The sequence below is a fragment of the Hemitrygon akajei genome, unplaced genomic scaffold (genome assembly GCF_048418815.1).
Source record: "Hemitrygon akajei unplaced genomic scaffold, sHemAka1.3 Scf000072, whole genome shotgun sequence".
NCBI classification, from domain to species: Eukaryota; Metazoa; Chordata; class Chondrichthyes; order Myliobatiformes; family Dasyatidae; genus Hemitrygon; species Hemitrygon akajei.
This window is the reverse complement of record NW_027331958.1, coordinates 89844-106931: the sequence shown is the minus strand read 5'-3', so window position 1 is coordinate 106931 and position 17088 is coordinate 89844. Positions and strand designations below refer to the sequence as shown.

The following is a 17088-nucleotide window of genomic DNA, read 5'->3' as shown; positions in this document are numbered from 1 at the left end:
CATTGCCTTTCGCATTGTGCGGGTTTACTGATCTGTATGTTTTCCATTGTGCATGTGTAATTTTTGGTAAAGACGGGTTACATCTGGCACTGCTAGTAAGAACTTCCTGAAATAAATTGCACTGACGGAAAAAACATCGAAATCTACACTCAGGTGGCACATTGTGTACCTCCTGAGCATGATAATGTGGACACTGTGTGTGTATGTTTGGGGCCTTCTGCTACTGTAGCACGTCAACTTCAATGTTCGACATGTTACACATTCCGTGATGCTCCTCTGCACACTCCGGCTGTAACGCGTGATTGTTCGAGTTACTATCGCCTTCCAGTCTGGCCTTTCTCGTCCGATCTCTCTCATTAACAAAGTGTTGTCGCCCACAGAACCTTCGCTCCAGTACTTTGTTTTCAGTTTTATATTAAAAACGTATGGGAAATGTAGCGGCCAATTGCGCTGCTCCAGAACGCCTTTCAACAACAGGATAAGGAACAAAATTGCTCAATTTACCTGCTGGAGACAAGCTGAAATGTATCCCAGCCGCTGGCGACCCGCGGCCCAGTTTTCCCGCTCAGTCAAAGGATCATCAGGCTCTAGTGCGATGGAACATGTTGTCAGGCCCTGGGGATTTATCCACCCTAATTAGTATTAAGACAGCAAACATCTCATTGTAATCTGCAGTGTGTCCATGACATCGCCGCTGCTTTGCCTCACTTCTTTAGAGTCTGTGTCCATTTTCTGAGAAAATACAGATGTAAAATACTCATGTAAGATCGCCCCCATCTCTATGTTTATTTAAATAGATTACTATACTGATATTTCAGATTACAAATTTTGTCCCTTGCACTTCTCAGAGATGTGAAAAATTTCTTCAACCAAATGGTTGGTCCATGGAATTTGCTGCCAAAGAGGGCGGTGAGTGCTGTCATTGGGTATATTCAGACAGAGATTAATATATTCTAGAATTCTAGGTAGCTTCAGGGTTACAGGGAGAGTCAGGAATATGGCTTTGGGGAAAATAGCAGCCTTGATTGAATGGTGGACCAGAATCTGTGGACCAAATGACCCAATTCTGTTCCTATATCTTGTGCTTTACCATGACTGATCGATAACACCTTTTTATGCCATGTCAGGTTTTGTGAAGTGTGAGGGACAGTTACAGATTTGATCACTGAGATCATAATATTTAAGTTTCAGCGAGTTTTCTTTTTAGGAAGATTGAGTAGATTTTTTTGTTCTTCTTTGTTTTGTTAATGTATTTCTCTGGTTAAAGGTAGAACTGTGGTAAGAGATTGATTGGAAGCAAATCCTACAAGTGGAAGCAAACCAAGACTGACGATGAGGGAATAGCAATAAGTGAACCAGCCTGAGGACTGAGGGCTTCAACTGGAGAGCCCTTCTGGTTCAGAGTTTCAAGTCTTTCCGTCAGGAGAAAGTTTGGTAAGCCTCATTTACTCAAACAGTGATCCTTTAGACAGTACAAAGGAAGGTATGAAAATGTTGAAGCGAGATTGAGTGTAGCTCCCAGTTATGCCTCTGTCAGACCGACTTGCAATCACTCCAGGTCTGGGAATGTCCTGTCAGCAGCTCAGCTCTTTGAAGCCACTTCCATTCCCTCACAGTGTTTACTCATTTCAAGATCTTGCATCATCTCTAGTTGCTTTTAGTCAGGTTTTGATGATTCTTTGCTTGGCTGCGTTACGTCATAATCATCTCAAAATGCCAACGGGGTGGCATTGTTCTGGAATGTTCATTGTTCTCTACATTGAAACTACCATGTAATCTTCAAATGTTAACTATTCTTCTTGGAATTTCAGACTTTTCTAAGTTTATTTCAAGATTTAATTTCTTTGATATAGATGCAAGATGCATGGTTTCAATTTGACATACACCTGCCATTTCTATTGTCATCTGTCCTACACAAAATGTAATATTGTTTAAAGTTAATCTATTTTTAGAACACTCTTATTTTGAGAGAGGCTGCATGTGATTCGGAACGGCCTGTGTCAGGGTTCAGATGGAGTGACGATACTGAATTTTATGGGACTGTGAACTGATCTTTACAGTGTGGTTTCTCACTGTCAGGAACGGCATATCGACTGACTTGAGCTGTTCGGATGTAAATTGTCCCCGCAGCCCCAATTAAGGACAGATAGCATTCCGTTTGGCATTGTCGTGTTTCCTTAAGGACTTTGAAGAGCTCTTACAGCTGCGCCATTTTTTTTTTTCATTCCTTGATGATTCACTCAGCTGTACTCCAAGGGATACACAATGACCCGGATATGGACTTGAATCCATTGCATGACTTGGACTACTCAGTAACCTTTTCGTGGAGTAGATTACAGTATTCTTTTCATGATGTAGTTTTTGCCAGTATACTGACTCACCATGCTGCAAAGCAATCCGATTCTCTCTGACACACTGTCCACTTGTCGTATGTTATTCAGAGCATCACTAGCAGTTGGAGCATCCGTGCACCGCGACCGAAGTATCGAAAAGAAGATCCGGAATGGAAATAGGTATGATCATTGGGATGTTAACTTCTGTCCTGTTGGTGCACAATAACTCAGATGAAGAAATTTATTACCAGCAACAGGAATATTTTTATTGTGATCAATTGAAACACTTTGACTACACACAGAATTCCAAAAATAGATTTCTATATAACTAATTATGTGACTTCTAAAACCTACTGGCTGCACCAGTCATCATTTTGTGTGTCATATTAAAGGGAGTGAATAATTATGTAATAAATAATTTTGTGTTTTCTATTTGTAATTTAGTTTAATTGCAGAGATCCGTTTTCACGTTTACACTAAAGTTTCAATATCCTGTTGATCAGTGAAAAAGAGATCAAATTAAATCAGCTCTCATACAATATTGTAAAACAATAAAACATGGAAACTCCCGGGAGGTGGTGAATACTTTTTATGGGTACTGTATGTGGAGTGAGTGGCGGAGGAAGTGGATTAGGCAGGTAGAATATAATCATTTAAGGAGCAATTTGGACGGGTATATGGAGTGAATGGGGCATGCGTGGATATGGGCCCATCACAGGAAATTCGGACCTTTTCGTTGGTCACTGTGGTTGACATGGTCTTGTTGTGTTGAAGAGTCTGTTTACGTGCTCTGTTACTCTATGGCTCTTTCAGTATGATGCACTAGTTATCGCTGGACAGACATACAGACATGGTGTGGAAGTTGACGTTCACGAGGAATGTTTAATCCCTCGGTCAACTGCTCTTCTGATACAGGGGATGGGATACTGTAATGCTGCAAAGTAATCGGACTCTTCTCTGATTCACTGTCTACTTTTTGTGTGTATTTCAGATCATCACCGGCAGGTGGGGCTTTCCTGCATCGCAACCGATGTACCAAAAGGAAGATTCGGAAGGGATACAGGTATGATCACTGGGATGTTAACTTCTGTCCTGTTGGTGCACAATAACTCAGATGAAGAAATTTATTACCAGCAACAGGAGTATTTTTACTATAAACAATTGAAACACTTTGACTGCACAGAAAATTCCTAAAATTGATCTGTATTTAACTAATTATGTGACTCCTAAAACCTATTGGCTGCACCAGTGATGATTTTGTGTGTCATATTAAAGGGAGTGAATAATTATGCAAAAAATAATTTTGTGTTTTCTATTTGTAATTTAGTTTAATTGTAGAGATCCGTTTTCACGTTTACACTGAAGTGTCAATATCCTCTTGATCAGTGAAAATGAGGCCAAATTAAATCAGCTCTCATTCAATATTGTAACACAATAAAACATGGAAACTCCTGGAAGGTGGTGAATACTTTTTATGTTTACTGTGTGTGGAGTGAGTGGCGGAGGAACTGGATGAGGCAGGTAGAATATAATCATTTAAGGAGCAATTTGGACGAGTAGATGGAGTGAAGGGGCATGCGGAGATATGGGCACATCACAGGAAATTCGGACCTTTTCGATGGTCACTGTGCTTGACATGGCCTTGTTGGGTTGAAGAGTCTGTTTACGTGCTCTGTTGCTCTATGTCTCTTGTCAGTATGATGCACTAGATATCACTGGACAGACATACATACATGGTGTGGTAGTTGATGTTCACGAGGAATGTTTACTCCCTCGGTCATTTGCTCTTCTGATACAGGGGATGCGGTACTGTAATGCTGCAAAGTAATTGGACTCTCTCTGACTCACTGCCTGCTTATTGTGTGTATTTCAGCTGATCACCAGCAGGTGAAGCTTTCCTGCACCGTGACCGATGTACCAAAAAGAAGATTCGGAATGGATACAGGTATTATCACTGGGATGTTAACTTCTGTCCTGTTGGTGCACAATAACTCAGATGAAGAAATTTATAACCAGGAACAGAAGTGTTTTGACTATAATCAATTTGAACACTTTGACTGCACATAGAACTCCAAAAATAGATCTGTATTTAACTAATTATGTGACTCCTAAAACCTATTGGCTGCACCAGAGATGATTTTGTGTGTCATATTAAAGGGAGTGAATAATTATGCAAAAAATAATTTTGTGTTTTCTATTTGTAATTTAGTTTAATTGTAGAGATCCGTTTTCCCGTTTACACTAAAGTGTCAATATCCTCTTGATCAATGAAAATGAGGCCAAATTAAATCAGCTCTCATTCAATATTGTAACACAATAAAACATGAAAACTCCTGGGAGGTGGTGAATACTTTTTATGTTTACTGTATGTCGAGTGAGTGCCGGAGGAAGTGGATTAGGCAGGTAGAATATAATCATTTAAGGAGCAATTTGGACGAGTATATGGAGTGAATGGGGCATGCGGTGTTATGGGCCCATCACAGGAAATTCGGACCTTTTCGATGGTCACTGTGCTTGACATGGTCTTGTTGGGTTGAAGAGTCTGTTTACGTGCTCTGTTGCTCTATGTCTCTGTCAGTATGATGCACTAGATATCACTGGACAGACATACAGACATGGTGTGGTAGTTGATGTTCACGAGGAATGTTTACTCCCTCGGTCAACTGCTCTTCTGATACCGGGGATGGGATACTGTAATGCTGCAAAGTAATCGGACTCTCTCTGACTCACTGTCTGCTTATTGTGTGTATTTCAGATCATCACCAGCAGGTGGAGCTTTCCTGCACCGCGACCGATGTACCAAAAATAAGATTCGGAATGGATACAGGTATGATCACTGGGATGTTAACTTCTGTCCTGTTGGTGCACAATAACTCAGATGAAGAAATTTATTACCTGCAACAGAAGTGTTTTTACTATAATCAATTTGAACACTTTGACTGCACATAGAACTCCAAAAATAGATCTGTATTTAACTAATTATGTGACTTCTAAAACCTATTGGCTGCACCAGTCATCATTTTGTGTGTCGTATTAAAGGGAGTGAATAATTATGCTATAAATAATTTTGTGTTTTCTATTTGTAATTTAGTTTAATTGTAGAGATCCGTTTTCACGATTACACTAAAGTGTCAATATCCTGTTGACCAGTGAAAAAAGCTCAAATTAAATCAACTCTTATTCAATATTGTAACACAATAAAACATGGAAACTCCCGGGAGGTGGTGAATATGTTTTAGGGGTACTGTATGTGGAGTGAGTGGCGGAGGAACTGGATGAGGCAGGTAGAATATAATCATTTAAGGAGCAATTTGGACGGGGATTTGCAGCGAATGGGGCATGCGGGGATATGGGCCCATCACAGGAAATTCGGACCGTTTCGTTTTTCACTGTGGTTGACATGATCTTGTTGTGTTGAAGAGTCTGTTTACGTTCTCTGTTGCTCTATGTCTCTGTCAGTACGATGCACTGGATCTCACTGGACAGACATACAGACATGGTGTGGAAGTTGATGTTCACGAGGAATGTTTACTCCCTCGGTCAACTGCTCTTCTGATACAGGGGATGCGGTACTGTAATGCTGCAAAGTAATCGGACTCTCTCTGTCTCACTGTCTGCTTGTTGTGTGTATTTCAGATCATCACCAGCATGTGGAGCTTTCCTGCATCGCGACCGATGTACCAAAAAGAAGATTCGGAATGGATACAGGTATGATCACTGGGATGTTAACTTCTGTCCTGTTGGTGCACAATAACTCAGATGAAGAAATTTATTACCAGCAGCAGGAGTATTTTTACTATAAACAATTGAAACACTTTGACTGCACACAGAACTCCGAAAATTGATCTGTATTTAACTAATTATGTGACTTCTAAAACCTATTGGCTGCACCAGTGACGATTTTTTTGTGTCATATTAAAGGGGGTGATTAATAATGCAATAAATAATTCTGTGTTTTCTATTTGTAATTTAGTTTAATTGTAGAGATCCGTTTTCACGTTTACATTAAAGTGTCAATATCCTGTTGATCAGTGAAAAAGAGGCCATATTAATTCAGCTGTCATTCAATATTGTAACACAATAAAACATGGAAACTCCCGGGAGGTGGTGAATACTTTTTAGGGGTACTTTATGTGGAGTGAGTGTCGGAGGAAGTGGATTAGGCAGGTAGAATATAATCATTTAAGGAGCGATTTGGACGGGTATATAGAGTGAATGGGATATGCACTGATATAGGTCCATCAGAGGAAATTCGGACCATTTCGGTGGTCACTGTGGTTGACATGGTCTTGTTGTTTTGAAGAGTCTGTTTACGTGCTCTGTTGCTCTATGTCTCTGTCAGTATGATGCACTAGATCTCATTGGACAGACATACAGATATGATGTGGAAATTGATGTTCACGAGGAATGTTTACTCCCTCGGTCAATTGCTCTTCTGATACCGGGGATGGGATACTGTAATGCTGCAAAGTAATCGGACTCTCTCTGTCTCACTGTCTGCTTTTTGTGTGTATTTCAGATCATCACCAGCATGTGGAGCTTTCCTGCATCGCGATCGATGTACCAAAAAGTAGATTCGGAATGGATACAGGTATGATCTCTGGGATGTTAACTTCTGTCCTGTTGGTGCACAATAACTCAGATGAAGAAATTAATTGTCAGGAACAGGAGTATTTTTACTATAATTAATTGAAACACTTTGACTGCACACAGAACTCCAAAAATAGATCTCTAACTATTTATGTGACTTCTAAAACCTATTGGCTGCACCAGTGATGATTTGGTGTGTCATATTAAAGGGGGTGAATAATTATGCAATAAATAATTTTCCGTTTTCTATTTGTAATTTAGTTTAATTGTAGAGATCCGTTTTCACGTTAACATTAAAGTGTCAATATTCTGTTGATCTTTGGAAAAAAAGGCCAATTTAAATCAGCTCTTATTCAATATTGTAAAACAATAAAGGTTGGAGACTCCCGGGAGGTGGTGAATACTTTTTATGGGCACTGCATGTGGAGTGAGTGGCGGAGGAAGTGGATGAGGTAGTTTGAATATAATCATTTAAGGAGCAATTCGGACAGGTAACTGGGTCATGCTGTGATATGGCCCCATCACAGGAAATTCGGACTATTTCGGTGATCATTGCGGTTGACATGGTCTTGTTGGGTTGAAGACTCTGTATACGTGCTCTGTTGCTCTATGTCTCTGTCAGTATGATGCACTAGATATCACTGGACAGACATACAGATATGGTGTGGAAGTTGATGTTCACGAGGAATGTTTACTCCCTCGGTCAACTGCTCTTCTGATACCGGGGATGGGGTACTGTAATGCTGCAAAATAATCGGACTCTCCCTGACTCAATGTCTGTTTGTTGTATGTAATTCAGAATATTACCAGCAGGTGGAGCTTTCCTGCACTGAGACCGAATTATCAACAGGAAGATTCAGAATGGAAGCAGGTATGATCACTGGGATGTTAACCTCTGTCCTGTTGGTGAACAATAACTCAGATGAAGAAATTTATTCGGGCGCTAACGGGGCACAGACAAGTTTCAGCAAACGGGAACATTAATGGTGTCGAACATGTGAAATATCGTCTCAATATATTGCCTTGTGACGTCGCATTTAGTGATAATGGGTTTATTGAAAGCTCAAAAGTTGAAAGTTCACTGTGAATTTATTATCAATGTACATATATGTCACCATATACAGCCCTGAGGTTCGTCACCTTGCGGACCAGCTAGCCAACTTGATGTGAAATTCGCTCGTTAGAAGGAATCAGAGGGTTTAAGTGCTATTCAGATTGGCGGATTGTCACCAGTGGCATGGATGGATGCTGAGTCCACTGTTACAATCTGTATTAGTGATTTTGTAGGTAAAGTTGTCACTGTCGTTTGTAAATTTGCAGATGGCATCAAAATTGGTGGTATAATGGATAATAAAGGGGACCGAGAGGAACGTGGAAAATGCATCTATTAATTGGTTTACTTTGTAAAGTTAAAGAAGCGCAGGACTTGCACAATAAACAGTCGCGCCCTGAAAGGTGTTGCAGCGTGGGTAAAACCAAAGGTTCGGATCCATATTTTGCTGAAATTGTTTCTATATGGAGATAGGGTACAGGACTGATTTTATTAAGATGGACAAGGTACAGAAACGTTTGTGAGAATATTAACAGGATTGGGGGCCGTGAGTTATAAGGAGAGGTAGAATAGGCTGGGACTTCTCTCCCTGTAGCAGAGTTAGTCGGCTGCCTTGCCTTTGCTGAGCTACATTAAGCCATGACCTGTGGGCCCTTATCTTGGAGAAGGAGCAGGAAAAAGCTCATTTCTCCATTTGACCTTTCCGTCAGTGGAGAAGGAGGGTTTAGGTGGTGTATTTCATCTTGATTACTGTCTAGGTTATTGAGGTGAGCTTCTGAACAAACGAAGGAAGAATATGGGCCCGTGGTGACATGAGAAGTTTAGACAAACTTCTAAAGAGGTACAGTGGAGAGCATCCTGACTGAAGGCATTAGGGTCTGGTATGGAAACATTAATGACCATGAATGGAAAAGCCTGCACGAAGCTCAGTCCATCAGAGCCCGCCGAGGAAGGCTGTCGCAGGAAAGCAGCAGCTATCAACAAGTACCCCACCATCCAGACCACGCTGTCTCCTCGCTGCTGCCATCGGGCAGGAGGTACCGGAGCCTTTGGTCTCACACTGTCAGGATCAGAAGCAGCGATTATCTTTTATCCATCATGCTCATGAAACAGTGGATAACTTCACTCTGCACAGGACCTTGCAGATCACTGAACACAATCTGTGAAGTACACATTGATTCCTGTTCTAATAACGTTTATTTATTTCTGTATTTATTTATCCGCTATTAAATTAAGTACTTGTTTGTTTGCTGTATTTTCAAAGCTTGCTGTCTGCACATTGGTTGGCTGTCAGCATTGTTTGTAACCCTTCATTGATTCTATTCTGTATCTTTGTTCTACTGTGAATTACTGGTACTGTACTGAATGTACATCAATAATAGATTTATATTGAACTTTGACTATGTTCTCAGGCCTCACTAATAATGCAGGGTGACCTTTTAAACAGAAAAAGACTGAGAGTAAATCTCGCTAAAGTTTGCAAATCCATATGACGGTGCAGTGTGTGTGAAGGCACCAGAAAATTAAAAAGATTATAATTAGTTTACAGAATGTGGCTTTCTCTGTGAGGAGGATGAAGTAGATTTCTGAGAGAGACTTTGCATCAGTCTGGCCACGGCAGAACTGGACAGCATGGGCCTTAGGGTATGGTCAGTGTGTGAGTCTGTGGACACAGAGTGCATGAACTACCGTATCGGACACAGTGTAATCCAGTGGCTGGTCTGTGTGTGACAAAGGGGACCGGGAGGTGTGTGACTCATGAAGATTTTTGCTTGTGGAAGGTAATCCCAGTGATATTTCCCGGTATCACTTGCAGTTGTGCCATTAAGATCCCTTGACCCTCAATGTGTTAGTTACTGCGTAGCCAGGGATCCTATTACTGTGTCTCTCCTGTTCTTTTTCTGCGAGTCGATGTGTCCAGGGACCGGATTAATGGGATGGTCACGTGGCATGAAGTACGGTTCACATTCACCTGCACAGTCCCACTCAAAACCTGTCAGCAGAAGTTTCGGGTTAATTAATTGCAGCCATCCAGTCTGATTCTTTGTTTTGCTCAGCTCTCAATCACCCAATATAACCTGCGATTCATCTTTAATTTTAGTTTGGAAATTAACTAGGGTACGGAGAGATCCGAAGAGATATTTTCCAGACCAATCATCGAGGGAAGATGATCGGGACGAGGGAAACCAGACAACAAAGCAGCGTCGGATTGACAGCAATGTCCCAATGGAAAACGGTTCAGCCACAGTGGAGGGGGAGCAAAGTCAGCCTACAGACAGTGACGTCAGAGACACAGCCCCGCACGATGGAACCGGCACAGGTGAGGCGACGGCGCGTCAGCTCGGAAGCACATTAAACACGGGGATGTCAAGGGTCCAACAAGGAGCAGGTGAGACAGATATGAGGGTGATGCGTTCACACATTGTGGCAGGGAGGAGGGAGCTTGTGAGGCCTTCCTGGGGTGGGTGGCCAGAGAGGAGAGAGAATTGTGTGGCTGTGGTACATGTGGTGTCGAGGGGCACCCGTTACCCCACTGTCAGAAACGTCCTACGTGCCCCGAAGATTTCCTGGATGTGAATGAGAGGAAGCCTTTACTCCCAAAACATCGGAGAGGGATATGAACAGACAACTTAGGGAAGTGTTTAATTGGAGTAAGGGGAAATGTGAAGCTATCAGGCAGGAACTTGGAAGTATAATTTGGGAACAGATTTTCTCAGAGAAATGTGGCAAATGTTCAGGAGATATTTGCGCCACGCTTTACGCAGGTACGTTCCATTAAGTCGGGGAAAGGACGGTAGGTTGCCGGAGCATGCTTTACAGAGGCTATTGAAAATCGAGTCAAAATGTAAAGAAAAGCTTACGAAATATTCAAAAAATAGGTAATGATAGAGATCTGGAAAATGATAAGGTTTGTTGATGTCACAAAGGTTGGGGGTGTTGTGGAAAGTGTGAAGGGCTGACAGAGGTTATAGCAGGCCATCGACAGGAAGCAACACTGGGCTGAGAAGTGGCAGATGGAGTTCAACCCAGATAAGTGTGCGCTAATTCATTTGGTAGGTCAAATATGATGGAAGAATATATTGTTAATCGTAAGACTCTTGTCAGTTTAGAGGATCAGAGGGATCTTAGAGTCCGAGTCCAGAGGACACTCAAAAGCTGCAGCGCAATCGACTCTGTGGTTAGGAGGGCATACGGTGTATTGGCCTTCATCAATGGTGGGATTGAGTTCAAGAGCCGAGAGATAACGTCACAGCTACATAGGAACCTGGTCAGACCCCACTTGGAGTTCTGGTCGTCTCACTACAGAAAGGCTCTGGAAACTATAGAGAGGGTGCAGTGCAGATTTACAAGAATATTGCCTTGTTTGGGGAGCCTCATGAGAGTCGACTGAGTGAACTTGGCCGTTTTCCCTTTGAAGCGACAGAGGATGACAGGTGACCAGATAGAGGTGTATAAGGGGATGAGAGGCAGTGATGGTGTGAATAGCCAGAAGCTATTTTCCACGGCTGAAATGGCTAACGCGAGAGTTTTAAGGTGCTTGGAAGAAGGTACAGGGGTAAGTTTTTCACGCAGAGAGTGGTGATTGCGTGGAATAGCCTGCCGGCGACGGTGGTGGAGGCGGATACAACAGGTTGTTTTAAGCGACTCCTGGATTGGTACATGGAGCTCAGAAAAATAGAAGGATATGGGTAACCATGGGTAATTTCGAAGGTTCCATATTCGGCAGAGTACTGTCGGCCAAAAGATTTGTATTGTGTTGTAGGTTATCTATGTTTCTATGAAATGCAGCTGTCCAAATGAGAGAGTATTTCCGGGATGTGAAGTAAAGAAAATGGAGCTTTCCGGGTGAAGACAGTATTTCCAGGATGTGAATTGAGGGAAATACAGCCCGCGTGATGGCGATTGTATCTCCGGGGAGCAGAAATCACTGAAATCACCAGCATTTATTGTCCATACTAAGTTAAACTGTGTGAGTGGGTGGGTTGCGGACTGGTCTTTGTTGTAATGGTCCTATGGTAAAGTAATGCCTAGGGCATTGCTGGGTTGGTTTTAAGGCCTTTGTTGGAGATTTGGACGAAATCCGTGTTTGCAGCTGAAGATGGGTGAACACTGGGATTGGAGACATGATGATTTTTCTGAGTGCTGTGAGAGCGATGGAGACAATGGATGTTTGAGATTATTGTCCACTTTCTCCTTTTCATACTCGCAGATCCAGTGCCTACGAGATCTGACCTCCTGGCACAGAGGGATGAATACCAACTGACAAAGCCCTACAGGGACAGACTGAAACAAGCGATTGAAGAAGGGGTTGAAACACTCAGTTGGATGTTGAGAAAGGAGCGATATTTCAGTGCACAAGAACATGCGGTGAGTTTATTTAGTGTTTTCTCACAGAATTGCTGGTATCAGAGGGAATAGTGATTGAAATCAATCTGCGACCCGTCGTTCTACATGGCAATGAAGATTTGATCTCTAACTTGTCTCCAGTAGATCTGATTCAGCTGTAGAGGCCTGTTAAGATGGGGAGCACTGGAAACTGCAGGTTCAGTGTCATCATTTCCTCTCACACCTGCTGTTTGTACCGGTGAGGTTCAAGAGCAGTGGCTGTATATCCGGACTGTTGAACAGGCATTCAGCTTAAAATGAATTTCCCATCTTAACGGGACCGTCTGACAAATTCACCCGTGTTTATTAATATAGGATAAATAACACGATGTCAGATTGTAAGTTCGGCCAACTGGCCTCACTGCAGTCTCTGAGGGATTGTAATCTTACTAACCAAACCTGCTTCCATTTCAATCAGAGTTCCCAAACAATGCATAACTGTCCATTCATAGAGTAATTGAAAATTAAATCACAGCAACAGGCCCTCCTGCCAATCTAGTCCGTGCCAGACCATTTAGACTGCCCATTCCATCGTGCTGTACCCGGACCATCGCTCTCCATATGCGCATCATCCACGTACCGATGCAAACTTCTGTTAACCGTTCAAATTGAGCTTGCTTCCAACTCTTCGCTGTTAACTCATTTCACTCTCTCACAGTGAAGAAGTTCCCCTCATGTTCCCCATGAAATTTTCACCTTTCACCTTTCAGCATTAACTGTTGACCACTTGTTGTACCACCCGACCTTAGTGGAAAAAGCTTCCTTGCATTTACACTTTTTATACATCTCATGATAAATTTGTATACCTCTATCACATCTCCCCTCGACCCGCTACATCCCAAGAATAAAGTCCTAACCTATTCTATATTTCCTTATAACTCAGGTCATCCAGTCCCTGCATCATCCAAGTTAAATTTTCTCTGTACTCGTTCAAACTTATTTCTATATTTCTTGTATGCAGGTGACGAAAAACTGCACACAATATTGTAAATTTGCCTCAGCAACGTCTTACACAAGTTCAAAATAACATCCCAGATCCTATAATCCAGGCAGTAATTATCTGAATCCTGAGACAGCTGCACCAACATTAACTAACATTCTGTTGTCTTTACCCATCAATCATAAAACCCTGAGGCAGAGGAGCAGTTGTCCATTAATTTTGTCCGCCATTACATGATTTAATATACGTCTCGACTCCATTCTCATACCTTCTCCCCGTAAACCGAGAGGACCTGACTAATCCAGAACATATCAACCTCCATTTCAAATACACCCAATGACTTGTCTGTGTCGATGGAAGTTACAGATTCACTACCCTCCCGTTAAAGAAATTCCTGGTCATCTCCTCTAAATGGACGTCCTTCTGTTCTGAGGCTGTACCCTTTGGTTCTAGAATCTCCACTGTAATGAACATCCTTTCCACAGAAAATTCCACATACATGTATCAAAGTTTTGAAAATAGTTTATGTCTTCATTTCTCGTACAAGTGTGCATGCCCATATAACTCCCTATACGATATTCAAACTGCCACTGCTTTGTCCATTTTTCCATACAGTTTATTTACTTCCGTGAACTCCCTACTTTCTCAACTCTTCCCGTCACTTCACATACCTTCGTATTGACACCAAACTTGGCCATAAACCCATCAATTCCTTCATCGAAATCATTGCCATATAATAAGAAAAGAAACGGTCCCCAAACCCCTGCAGAACAGCGCTAGTCACCGGCATCCAAAGCAAAAAGCCCACTTTTTTCCCATTCTTTGCCTCCTGATCGTCAGCCTAAAGTTGAACTGGAGAAAAAACGTGGATCCTCTCTCGGTGCTACTATCTTCCCTATCATATCATGGGCGCTTATCGGGTATGCAGCCTCATCTAGTCAAAGGTGTCGTTCTTCATTTTTTCTTTGGCCAGCACTTCTCCCAAGCCTTTGTAATTCCCTCTATCCACTGTAATACTGATACGTCTACCTTTACGACCTCCCTCTCAACCTGCAGGGTGAGTTCTATTAAATTATGACCACCGGCCCTTGAGGGCTCCTTTACCTTAAGCTCCCTAATGAAATGTGTTTCAAAGCAGAACACCGAATCCAAATTCGCCTTTAATATGGTGGCCTCAACCAGTAGCTTCTCTAAAAAGTATCTTGTCGGCATTATACAAATCCCCTGTCTTGGGATGTAGCACCAACTTGATTTTCCAAAGTTAACAGCATATTGAAATCACCACACCACACCACACCCACCAGTAGAGGTCATGTGACAGGTTTTTTTTACAGGGTATAAAAGGAGGACCCCTCCCTGTGAGGAGGAGCAGTTGGTGGCTGGATTTGTCAGTTTGACTTCATGCCACTGCGTGGTCCAAAATTTATGACGCAGTTTGGTTGAAAGGTGGAGTTTTATTTAGCGCTTAAAGTTTAAAAGGTCATTACCGGCAGTTTCTATATAATACTGCCAGTTAAAAATCAGTGGAGAGTGAAGATCGGAGTTCGGGAGATAAAAGATCGAGGAAAGTTGATTTCGACGGTGAAACAGGTTCCACCTTGTTTGATCCTCATCCGGAAGGAATTCGTTGGCTGTCCCTGTGCTAATCCCTGCGAAATATAGCAGAAAGGGTTTGGGTACAGTTTTGTCAAGGAAAGGTCAGTGCCTTTAAGCCGTTTCATTTTCATCTTCGTAAATTCTCGGGGAAAAGTAGTTCGACTGGGAACCGCAATAACACGACGTGAAAGAGAATTTAAATCGTCTTAAAAAGTCTCTCCTTTAATGGACTGTGAGTATTTTGAACTTTTGCAGTACTACTTTGAAGAACTGTTTTTGCAACATCGCTTTAAGAACTCTTTAAGCTTTATTGCTTTAAGAACTGTTTAAGCTGCCGCACAACAGCTGATTTCCGGTTACGTTCGTTGCTTGTTTACTTTTGGGGGTTTGTTTTTCAGTGTTTAATAAACGTTTTGTTTGTTATAAAATACCCTGCCTCACTTATATATTTTATTGTTGCTGAATCCGTTTACTCAGGGGATGAGTTGACAGTCAAGTGACTGCACCTGTCTGAAGCTACAGCGACAATGGACACATATTCTCCTCCACATTCTCCATGTCTTTCTGTCTGCTGCACAAAAAATTTATTGTTTCCCTTCTTTAGGAAGTTGCTGAACTGGCAGAGAAGGGAAACCGGGCAGAGTGTTCCACACTCTTCGTAAATTTGGTGATGGGGAAAGGCTTACGAACCCGGAGGGCGATGTGGGAATCCTTTGCGAAAATGAGGACCGAGTTACCGAAGTTGGACAGAATACTGAAGGAAATACAGGAGCTCGGTATGTTAAAGCCACGCACTGAACGCAAAGTCACATTGAAATAAACAGTTTTAATTGTAATAGCTCGGTTTTCATGAGAGCTTTTTTTTTATTATTTAAACAGGCCCGGATCCACATGTACACATAAATTAATCGAGAACTACCCGCTCAACTGAAGCGCTGAGTGTGAGCCATCATGTTTCTGTACCCCTTCCTGACGGTACCAATGAGAAGTGGGCGTGTCCTCAGTGATGAGGGTCCTTCATAATGGATGCACTGCTCCTTCAATATATCTTTCATAGTACGGTAGCTAGTATCAATGATAAAGGTGACTAATTTTACAATTTCTATTGATTCTTTTGATCCTGTGCAGTGTCCCACATACCAAACGGTGACGTAGCCTGTCGGAATGCTCTCCACTGTACATTTGTAGATGTTTTTGAATGTTTTAAGCGACAATCTAAATCTCCTCACACTCCGAAATAAACATAGCCGCTGTCTTGCCTCTTTTATAGTTACATCAATATGTCGGAACCAAGTAACATCTTCAGAGATACTGACACCCAGCAACCTGAAATTGCTAAATCTCTCTGCTTCTGATCCCTCTGAGGACCGGTTCGTGTTCCCTCATCTACGTCTGTCTGAAGTCCACAATCAGCTCTTTGGTTTTAACCACAAACCATTTGCCGATCTCTGGATTCAAGTTACAGTTCAGAGAGTCTCTCCTTGCAGCCTGAATATGCTACAATGTATTTTTCCACTAATCCAGCAGCTGGTTCAGCCGAGACTTTCACATTGACCGAAATGGGCTGGAAATCCCCGCTCACCCCAGGCAGGTTCCTGACAGACTGTATCTTACAGTCTAGGGGACTATTTTATCCCCAGATCTTTCAGTCTCCAAAGCACTCTCTCCTTCTTCAGAATTCTGCACTCACTTCTGCCCCGGGATACTCTTGACATAGTGGCATACTGCTGGCACCTTCCACGGAGAAGACGACGGAAAATGCTTACTGAGTTCATCCGCCATTTCCCTCCTCCACCCCCCCCCCCCCCCATTTTTACATCTCCAGCATCATTTTCCAATGGACGGATATCTGCTCTCTCCTTTCTTATTCTCTTTATATTCTTCTTCGGCTGTCCATCGATTTTCGATTATGACTGGGGCCTTGGCAAGGTTGTATGGAAGACCTGCAGTTGCCAAAGCTGCAAGTCTCCCCTCTCCACGCCACCGATGCTGTCCAAGGAAAGGGCATTAAGACCCATGCAGCGATCTGTGATTAAGTGCCTTGCTCAAGGACACAACACGCTGCCTCAGCTGAGACCGACGCCTTAACCACTTGGCCACGCACCACATACTCTTTATATATCCAGTAAAGGAAGGATAAAAAAACGTTTTGTATTCTCCTTTATGTTATGGACCATATCCATTCTAGTGTA

The 17088-nt window shown here is 42.4% G+C and overlaps 1 protein-coding gene across 1 annotated transcript; it reads left to right on the top strand.

Annotated features, from left to right (window-relative positions):
- The first annotated feature begins 1275 nt into the window (after positions 1-1275).
- On the top strand, positions 1276-16158 carry LOC140722199 (uncharacterized). Its single transcript, XM_073036993.1, has 12 exons — positions 1276-1434; positions 2442-2513; positions 3325-3396; positions 4207-4278; positions 5089-5160; positions 5970-6041; positions 6853-6924; positions 7723-7794; positions 10076-10294; positions 12185-12342; positions 15501-15672; positions 15776-16158. The coding sequence occupies exons 2-12, from the start codon at positions 2504-2506 to the stop codon at positions 15802-15804; spliced, it is 1020 nt and encodes a 339-aa protein (XP_072893094.1). The 5' UTR covers positions 1276-1434; positions 2442-2503; the 3' UTR covers positions 15805-16158.
- The last annotated feature ends 930 nt before the right edge of the window (positions 16159-17088 follow it).

Coding starts and splice junctions, on each gene's coding strand:
- LOC140722199 (XM_073036993.1), top strand. Junction 6,042..6,852: donor AAGATTCGGAATGGATACAG/GTATGATCACTG, acceptor TGTGTATTTCAG/ATCATCACCAGCATGTGGAG. Junction 10,295..12,184: donor GCACGATGGAACCGGCACAG/GTGAGGCGACGG, acceptor TCATACTCGCAG/ATCCAGTGCCTACGAGATCT.